At 41.7% G+C, this 10,901-nt stretch overlaps 1 protein-coding gene across 1 annotated transcript in view; it reads right to left on the bottom strand.

The window, feature by feature from the left end:
- hip1rb (huntingtin interacting protein 1 related b) overlaps positions 1–10,901 on the bottom strand; it is a 113,834-nt gene that overhangs the window by 76,510 nt on the left and 26,423 nt on the right. The window contains exon 2 of the mRNA XM_052032134.1: positions 1,036–1,100. Within this exon, the coding sequence (XP_051888094.1) occupies positions 1,036–1,100 (65 nt within the window). The remainder of the gene's footprint in view (positions 1–1,035; positions 1,101–10,901) is intronic.

Genomic DNA, 10,901 nt, shown 5'->3' on the forward strand with positions numbered 1-10,901 from the left:
TGCCAAATGAACAAATGAATACAGTAATTTAAAGCAAGAAAGATCTGTATTACTGGCTTATGAATAATTTGCACGTTATATATTAACAAGCATAACATTTTCAACGGCAAGCCATCATTGATTAAATTGTCTGTTCCCATTCCAAGCTTATGAAAACTCAAATTGATTGAAAAAAATTTGCATTGAAGTTATTACAAAAAAAGTAGAATTCTGTTCAGCTCTCTTATTTGGTTCTTTACTTGGGTTGTGCAATCTTGTCCTGACCCATCACAATTATATGTAGAGTCTAGTGAAAAAGATGAAAAAGCATAGAAGGTCTGACATCAAGAGCAGAGTCTGTGTAAATTACGAACATTGATGTAATCAATGTGTTTTATTTTTGCAAATGCAAATGAAGCTTTTTACTAATCTACATCCTTCTGGTTAATTGTCATTCCCTTTACATTCCTCTTTCAGGTTTGGATGCAGGACACGTGCACAGGCACAGATGAAGAAAGGATATTAAAAAGAAATCAAATCTATAATCAAAATGGGAACGAGCAGAAAACAGTTAACATGCTTGAATTGAAGGCAAATTTCCATATAAAATGCAATCATATAATGGAAAGAATTAAATCAGTTGATGACGCATTTCTTTTCACTTCAAGGGACAGTGTTCTACAAATGACTCATTCCATCGCTTGCTTTAAGAAGTGCTCCACCCCACTATCTCAGTTTTTTTTCCCTTTTGATCAATCAACTAGGAATAGAAGGATGCAGTGGAAAATGGAAACAGCACACTGATGCAAGGTGTGTTTCCAGACTGGAATTAAAGAACTCTGTTCATGCACGTCAGGAAAAGGTTTTACTCGTCATCTTGTCTACGCTATTGATTCTGATAGATGATCAGAGAGGAGAAGTTTTAATACCCAGGCCAATATATTATTCATTTGACAGGGATGGAAACTGATGAATGAAGAGTGTGACTGTATCAAGTCTAGGTAAACTCTGCTTAGTTTTATTTGCTTTACCTTTACTCTTTTTAAAGAAAGGATACTGCGTGCATGCTTTTCTTTGACAGGTACCTCCTGGCTGTTAATAGCTTTGCTGATACTGGCAGCCTGGGAGAAAGAAAAAGAGAACAATTGTCAGCAAGATCTAAACGCTGGCATCAGCAGAATTCAGTCAGGCTATTTGATGCCACGGGTACTGGAATCTGCCTCACAGAAAAGTCAGCCAGCAGCCGTATATTTGTAACAATTGTGAATCGATAATAGCAGTTTTTTTCTAGCTTCCTCTCCACTGCATAACTAACTGTTCTACAACTGTTATCACTATTTGCAATTAATGCTAACAGAAACAAAGGCTACCGTGTTCTACTTCTTCTGTTTGTGCACTTCACGTCTGAAAGTAGCACCTACTGGTAACAAAACAAAATTTTACAACACACACCAAGTATATTAAATTGTTCAGCATTTCCCGCAGGATAAGTGAAACTCATATCCTGAAGAAAATATCAAAATGCAATAAGCTATTTGAAATATTGTTTTGGCAAACTCCCCCTCTTGGCCTCAGAGAGGGAACACATCAACTCTCATACATTATTAGCAGGAAAGTTCCCTCTGCCCTGTAAATCCCTTCAGTTTTAAGAATAGAGGGAACAAATGATCATCACATATTAGGTGAGCCAAGCAGTTCTCCTTCATGGTTCAGCTCCAAGGGCACATAAGAAAGAATGCCCGCAGACAAATTGCAATATGCATTGTGGTGAAAAGGGGAAAATGTTGCTGTAATGGAAGCTTCCAGCCTATGAAGTAATCACAGTCTGCTGGGAGGGAGAAAATCAACCTGAAAGCTACTCACAAAGACTAAGACAAAGTAAGTGGTGATACCCAACTCTAACCATTGGCTCTGTTAGCTTGCATCCAAACTCCTTGGGAATAAGTTAGATGTATCCAGCTAATGAGAATCTACTTGATATTGGGTTACCAGAAAATCTGTAGCAGTTAGCATAACGCTCTTACAGTGCCAGCGACCCGGGTTCAATTCCCGCGGCTGTCTGTAAGGAGTTTGTACATTCTCCCCAGGTGAATTCTCCCCGTGGGTTTCCTCCAGGTGCTCCAGTTTCCTCCCACATTCCAAAAGACGTACAGGTTAGGTGCTGTGGGCATGCTATGTTGGTGCCGGAAGAGTGGCGACACTTGCGGGCTGCCCCCAGCACATTCTCAGTAACGCAAACAGATGTATTTCACTGTGTGTTTCAATGTACATGTGACTAATAAATATCTTATCTTATATGCAAGGTTATATCTCTTAGCAATAGAATAGAAGACACAAAATGGGTTGTGTGTAATTAGCTGGCTGTACACAAAAAAACCCCAAAGCAGCAACTTCATAACCATGGAGCCTGACTACGAATGTCAGTCAATACCACGATTGAAGTTCCGTCTTCTATTGAAAAAGGAATGTTCTACTATTGGACTACTGGTGCTATATTAAAAGAAAAACTTTTATACACTCATTTGCAATTGCTACAGTAACCTACACTTTTAATATTTTTGCCATAGATAATTCAGTTACACAGTACATATTACATTACATATCACAATTTTATAGCTAAGTAATAAATCCTTGATGGTTTCTGAAAATGCAATTTGAATTGGGTTACTTATTAAACAAGGCTCAATTCCTACATTTCCTACATTAGAACAGTAACTATATTTGTTGTAGGGCATTTTGGGACATCTCAAGGTCCTAAAATGCACCACATAAATATTAATAATTTTTTTTTAAATACTCTTGCACAAGAAAACAGGTTTTGAAATTCTGGGGCTGTAGTCCACAAATGCATAATAAGTGTTATATTTAAAAGATTTTAAAAGATTATTGTGTTGGTGCAATAAATTGATGAGCCAGAAGTCATGGTGCACATTGGCACCAATAACAGAGGCAAAATAAGGGATAAGGTCCTGAAGCGCAAGTATTGGGAGTTTGGAAGGAAGCTAAAAAGCAGGACCTCAAGGGTAGTAATCTCTGGATTGCTGCCTGTGCCATGTGCCAGGGAGGGATAGAACAGGAAGATACAGCAGACTAATGAATGGCTGAAGAGTTGGTGCAGGGGGCAGGGGTTCAGATTTGTGGATCATTGGGATTTCTTCTGGGGTAGGTATGACCTGTACAAAAGGGACGGATTACACCTGAACTGGAGAGGGACCAATGCCTTTGCAGGCAGGTTTGCTAGAGCTGTTGGGGAGGGTTTAAACTAGGTTGACGGGGGATGAGAACCCCGAGTGTTAGATTAGAAGATAGATCACTTGGTGTAGAAGTAGATGTGATGTGTACAAAGAAGGCGAGGAAGGATAGGCAGGGGATGGGGCATAAATGCAATCAGTTTGATGGGTTGAAATGTGTTTACCTTAATGCTATAAGTGTTAAAAATAAGGGTGATGAACTTAGAGCATGGATCAGTACATGGAATTATGATGTGTGGCCATTACAGAGACTTGGCTGTCACAAGGGCAGGAGTGGCTGCTTGAGGTTCTGGGGTTTAGATGTTTCAAAAGGGATAGGGAAGGGGTAGAAAGGGTAGGGGGTGGCGTTGCTAATCAGGGATAATATCATAGCTGTAGGAAGGGAGGACATCATAGAAGGATCATCTATTGAGTCAGTGTGGGTGGAAGTCAGAAACAAGAAGGGTGCGATCACTCTATTGGGAGTATTCTATAGGCCCCCAAATAGCCATCAGGACATTGAGGAGCAGATAAGTAGGCAGATTTTGGAAAGGTGCAAAAATAACAGGGTTGTTGTCATGGGTGACTTCAACTTCCCAAATATTCCTTAGTGTTGTTAGGTGTGTACAGGAAGGATTCCAGACACAGTATGTAGACGGGCCAACTAGAGGAGGCCATGCTGGATCTGGTATTAGGCAATGAACCTGGTCAGGTGAAAGACCTCTCGGTGGGTGAGCATTTCAGGGATAGTGACCACAACTCCCTGACCTTTAGCATAGCCATGGACAAAGATAGGAGCAGACATTATGGGAAAGTATTTAATTGGGGGAGGGCAAATTACGATGGTATTGGGCAAGAAATTGGGAGCGTAAACTGGGAACAGATGTTCTCTGGTAAATGCACCGCGAAATGTGGAGGTTGTTTGGGGACCACTTGCATGGGATTCTAGATTGATTTGTCCTGTTGAGACAAGGAAAGGATGGTAGGGTGAAGGAACCATGGTTAACAAGAGAGGTGGAAGGTTTAGTCAAGAGGGAGAAGGGAGCATATTTAAGACTTAGGAAGCCAAAATCAGATAGGGCTCTTGAGAGTCATCAGGAAGGAGCTGAAGAAGGGACTTAGGAGAGCTCGAAGCAGACACAAGAAGGCCTTGGCAAGTAGCATTAAGGAAAAACACAAGGCATTCTACACATATGTGAGGAACAAGAGGATGACTAGGGTGAGGGTAGGACTGCTCAAGGATAAGAGGGGGAAAAATGTGTCTGGAGGTGAAAGAGGTAGGTGTGGTCCTAAATGAATATGTTGCTTCAGTGTTCACCAGGGAGAGGGAGAGGGACTTAAAAGAATGTGAGGTTAGTGTACAACAGGCAAATGTGTTAGAGCATGTTGAGGTTAAGGAAGAAGCAGTGTTGGAGCTACTAAAAAGCATTAGGATAGATAAGTCCCTGAGATCAGACAGCATATGCCCAAGGTTACTATGGGAAGCGTGGGAAGAGATTGCTGGAGCATTAACAATGATCTTTGAGTCCTCCCCGGCCACAGGAGTGGTACCAAAGGATTGGAGGATGGCAAATGTTGTTCCATTGTTCAAGAAAGATAAAAGGGATAATCCTGGGAATTATAGACCAGTGAGTCTTACATCAATGGTGGGCAAACTATTGGAGAGGATTCTTAGGGATGAGATTTATGAGCATTTGGAGAAGCATGGTCTTATTAGGGATAGTCAACATGGCTTTGTGAAGGGTAGGTTGTGCCTCACAAGCCTAATAGAGTCTTTTTTGAGGAAGTAATAAGACAAATTGATGAAGGTAGTGCGGTGGATGTGGTATATATGGATTTTAGCAAGGTGTTTGACAAGGTTCCCCGTTGTAGGCTTATTCAGAAAATCATGAGGTATAGGATCCATGGAAATTTCGCTGTCCAGATTTGAAATTGGCTTGCCCACAGAAGGCAGAGGGTGGTTGTAGAAGGGGAGTATTTGACCTGGAGGTTGGTAAGTAGTGGTGTTCCCAGGAATCTGTTCTGGGACCCCTGCTCTTTGTGATTTTTAATAAATGATTTGGATGAGGAAGTGGAAGAATGGGTTGGTAATTTTGCAGATGACACAAAGGTTGGTGGTGTAGTAGATAGTGAAGAAGGCTGTCATAGGTTGCAATGGGATTTAGACAGGATGCAGAGCTGGACGGAGAAGTGACAGATGGAGTTCAATCCGGAGAAGTGTGAAGTGATACACTTTGGAAGAATGAACTTGAAGGCAGAGTACATGGTTAATGGTAGGATTCTTAGCAGTGTGGAGGAACAGAGAGATCTTGGGGTCCATGTATATAGATCCCTCAAGGTTCCTGCACAAGTGGATAGGGCGGTTAAGAAGGTGTACGGTGTGGCCTTCATTAGCCGGGGGACTGAGTTCAAGAGCTGAGAGGTAATGTTGCAGCTCTAAAAGACTCTGGTTAGACCACATTTGGAATATTGTGTTCAGTTCTGGACACCACATTATAGGAAGGATGTGGAAGCTCTGGAGAGGGTGCAGAGGAGATTTGCAAGGATGCTACCTGCACTGGAGAGCATGTCTTATGAGGAGAGGCTGAGCAAGTTAGGGTTTTTCTCTTTGGAGCAACAGAGGATGAGTGGAGACTTGATAGAGGTATATAAGATTATGAGAGGCATAGACAGAGTAGACAGCCAGCATCTTTTCCCCAGGGTTGCAATGGCCATACTGTAAGTCACCCATTTAAGGCGCATGGAGGAAAGTTCAGGGGAGATGTCAGAGGTAGGTTTTTTGCTTCTTTTTCAAAAAAAGAGTGGTGAGTGCCTGGAATGCACAGCTGGGGATGGTGGTAGGGGCCAATACGATACGATCATTTAAGAGACTATTAGATAGGTACATGGACAAAAGAAAAATAGATGAATACGGGAGGTGAAATAGAAAGGGGGATAGATTAAATGGAGATAAGGTTTATATAGGTCAGCACAACATCGTGGGCCGAAAGGCCCATACTGTGCCATACTGTTCTATGTTCTAACCAGGATCCCAAAGGACAGGCTTATTGCTATGATTTGGTTAGTCAAGGAAAGCCTTGCCTTGTCTATTGAAGGTTAACATTTGGCACTGTTTAGAACACACATTAGGGGATTTAACCCATGATGTTCTTAGCCAATCTGCAAGTTAACAGAAATGAGCTATCTAAAAGGAAAAAAAACCTAAATTTACACATTATTATTATTGCCTTGGAACTAATTATTCTCAAACTTGTAACAGACCTCTGCTTCTCCTACCACGTGCAAGAACATTATAGGCATTGCCAATATAACTACCACAAATGATCTCAACATAGTAAAAAGAAATGTTTGACTCCAACCATGAAAGGTCAAAAACACTTAGCATGTGCAAGTAAATAGGAACCCATCACTAAAATGCAAGAGGTTAAAGCTAAACAGTAACTGGTCAACAGTGTGATAATATAGTCAGACAAGATCAAGGGTGAGAAACAATTAGGAATGTCACAAACCAGCAACAAAAGAAACACACAGCATGATTCAGTGTTAAAAACTATTTTATTAATCACTACTTATGATAATACGTAAAATAAAAGTTAAAAAAAAAATGTTAGTATGTTAGAATTCAAGAATGTTAAACCTCGAACGTTAACCCCAAAACTAAACTCTTCGTGTGTGTGTGTGACAAAGTCCAAAACTCCCAGTTCCGGAATGGTTCTTAAAGTTCAGTTCCGCAAGCCATAAGGTGAAACATGAGCAAGGGCTTCTTCAACAACCACCGTTGTCTGAAGATAAGATGTAGATGTAGAAAAACATAGAGAGAGTACATACGAAATCCAAATGTTCCACGATGGAACCCAAACGACACTTCAGTGTTTACTCGGTAGTGACTTCCTCACCCCGAAAAGCATCCGAACCGTGGTCGTCCACACACAAATACCTGTTTCCTTCTACAGGTCAGCAACAAAGTGAACTCCACCGGATTACTTCCAACTTCCATACATGGATTTCAGTGGCAAACACAGTTATTGTTTCTCATCCATCGATAGAGAAAACAAGCAGGCTGGTGTCTCTCTCCCTTCTCTCTCTCTCTCCTTCTTCTTCTTCTTACTTCTTCAACAACGTCATTACGTCCTTTATCTTCTATTGACGTAAGCACGCCCCACACACACATACACACACACTCTCTATCTTAAAGGGACTTTCACTGAGTCCATAACAGGAATACTAGCTGGGTGGGCACCATGGTCAGCATGGAGTGGTTGGGCTGAAGGGCCTGTAACCATGGTGCATTACTCTGATTTTATGACTGTACAAAAGTAAGAAGGCTAGTCGCGGGCAAATGGGACTATCTTAGATGGGAATCTTCATCAGCGTGGACCAGTTGGGCTAAAGGGCCCGTTTCCATACCGTAAGACTCTAAGAGTTCAAGCAGAATTCAGGGACACTACAGCTCGAAGTACAACATTCTCGCAATATAGTCCTCAGCCTCCAGAGGGACTGACCAGCCACTGGACATTACATTGTCTTGTCTGTTTCTATGATTTACTGCAAAGAACTCACATTTAGAAAAGGCTATTTTGAGAATTTATGGCACTGAATTGAAAAGGGCATAGAAGCCAGGTACGACAGAAAATGCAGGCCTACAGTCGGTGGACAAATCAAGCTGCAGAAAGTTCTAGCTGACCACAGCAAAAAATATTTACATTAGTGACATAAACTTTTGCTTGTTTTTGTTTCGTGCCCAAAAGATGCCTGGCTAGAGTTCATGAAGGAATACAAGAACCAGCTTAATTTTTTAATTCCTCAACATTTGATCTTTAGAATAGGATAAAATCTGGGTAACAATTGTTCTGAATTACACATTTTCTTCCTGCAGTGCATCCCAGATATTAAACTTGGTAAGTCTTGAGTTAAGGAGCAGTGCAGCTTATCACACTGGGCCTCAGGACTGCAGGTACAAAGAAAGGAGCTGAAGAGTTCTCCTTCAGTTTTGGAGATTAAGTAAATAATATTGGTGGTATAGTTGGAACTACATTTTTGCATTGAAAAAAACACACACAAGCAATTCTCAAGTTACTACATTACACACCGATTATCACCTTTCCTGATTAGATGGTGCAAAGATACAACAAATCTTTGCCAGCTGCGTCCAGTTTTAACTGGCACTCCCACTTACAGCAGACCTTTCACAGAGAGCCCTATTCATTTCTGTCCTGTATCCCATCCCACTCCCTCAGCAGACAAAACATCTTCAACTCACGTACTGATACTTCAGGCCACGGGACCAATGTGCCTTGCTACCAGCCGAGACTGGACAATCCAGCTCCTTTGTCCAGACAAACGTTATGGGTGAAGTGTGGCAAAGGGAAGTAATTGGAGCAAAGTCAAGCTTGTCTGCATGCCCCAATGTTGACGTATTCCATTCAATAATGATTTTAAAATGTTGCTGGTTTATCCCATTCCTGAAACAAGCACTGCTGTTAATTTGAAAAGCATCCCATTCATCTTGCTGCTTTATGATCATAATTCTCATTTTTGTACATTCTCATTTGCTGGCACCAAACATTGCTCAGGGTTAATTGATAAGACAGATCATAAGTAAATGAAAGGAACACATATTTGTAGCACACAAGCAAAGTCCAGCATGCTACTTCAGCAAGGACACATGTACTAGATGTTCTGGAACATCAATCCTCCAGGGTTCACAGGGCAACCCTGCTGCTGCAACAGAGTAATTTACAGCAAGGATGGAGAGCGGTGGACTTCAGGGTGCTGTTGGAGAGCAAACAATGAATGTATGCAATTGGTCCACTCAGCACTCAGACAAGTATTTCCCTGGAGCTGTGGAGGCTGAGGGGAGACCTGATAGAAGTTTATAAAATTGTGAGAAGCATAGACAGAATGGACAGCTGGTATCTTTCTCCCCACCACCCCCCCACCCGAGTTGAAATGTCTAATACTAGAGGACATGCACTTGAGAAGGGGCAAGTTCAAAGGAGATGTGCAGGACAAGTTTTATTTTTACACAGAGTGGTGGGTGCCTGGAATGCTCTGTCAGGTGTAGTGGTGGAGGCAGATACGACAGAGGCTCTTAGATAGGTACATGAATGTGCAGAGAATGGAGGGATATGGATCTTGTGCAGGCAGAAGGGATAGCTTAATTAGGCATCATTAGCTTAATTAGTTCAGCGCGACATCGTGGGCTGAAGGGCCTGTTCCTGTGCTGTACTGTTCTATGCTTTAAGTACAACAGGGCAGAAACCCCATCACCATACAGATTCTACTGGAATCCACCCTTTCAAAAGCCCCTGGGCTTCAGGACTGCATTCTAAAAATAGAAAAAAAAACTCTTTACTTGCCCTATAACAGATCGACAACCACATATGGGGATCACATAACCACTTCCAAACACAAAATCCATAAGCCACATCTAATGTTTGTGAGCTGATTTCTGTAATCCTTTTCACATTACACTCACCCACAAGCACTTATGATATTCCCTGCGGAACTGAGAAAATGCAAGGAAGGATGACTACACAGATATCATACTATGCTCTACAAATGAGACATTAAAAAATACTATTGATCTTTTAGTTAAAAACTTACTTGGTGTTTGTCCAAAGATTGAAAGATCCTCAAAAGGAGTGAGCCAAAAACTATAGAGCATACGAGTCAAAAACTATAGTCTTTGAACCCTGTTCCAGGCATTACTGGAAAGCAGAGACTGATGTTCTTACCAGAATTCTGGGCTGACATCCAAATAGTTGACTAAAAGTTGACTCTCACCAACTTTTACCAATGCACCATAGAAAGCATCCTATCTGGATGTATCACGGCTTGGTACGGCAACTGCTCTGCCCAAGACTGCAAGAAGCTGCAGAGAGTTGTGGACACAGCCCAGCACATCATGGACACCAGCCTCCCCTCCTTGGACTCTGTCTTTACCTCTCGTTGTCTTGGTGTAGCAGCCAGCATAATCAAAGACCCCACCCACCCGGGACATTCTCTCTTCTCTCCTCTTCCATCAGGCAGAAGATACAGGAGCCTGAGGGCACGGACCACCAGACTTAAGGACAGCTTCTACCCCACTGTGAAAAGACTATTGAATGGTTCCTTTATACAATGAGATGGACTATGACCTCACGATCTACCTTGTTGTGACCTTGCACCTTATTGCACTGCACTTTCTCTGTAGCTGTGACACTTTACTCTGTACTGTTATTGTTTTTACCTGTACTACATCAATGCATTCTGTACTAACTCAATGTAACTGCACTGTGTAATGAATTGACCTGTACGATCAGTTTGTAAGACAAGCTTTTCACTGTACCTCGGTACAAGTGAAAATAATAAACTAATACCAATACCAAATAGATACTGGTGTCCAGAGGATGTAGGTCCCTTCCTGATCTTTCTCACCATACAGTACTAACCAGCCTTTCAACAAATAAATTTGGCCAAAACTCTCTGTATGTGGCAAACCAGCAGAATGTGCAAATCCTTCTAATACCCAACACTATTCTCTCCAAGGGAGCAATGATCAGGAAAATGTCTTCAAATAGTTATTTCTTAATAAATTAGATGTTCAAGGATATATGCACATTACCTCATCAACTCAACTGTTTATCTGTCATTTGCATTACAACCAACCTCCCATCCATTGACTCTGTCTACACTTCCCACTGCTTTGGG

The sequence above is a fragment of the Pristis pectinata genome, chromosome 17, assembly GCF_009764475.1.
Source record: "Pristis pectinata isolate sPriPec2 chromosome 17, sPriPec2.1.pri, whole genome shotgun sequence".
Classification (NCBI taxonomy): Eukaryota; Metazoa; Chordata; class Chondrichthyes; order Rhinopristiformes; family Pristidae; genus Pristis; species Pristis pectinata.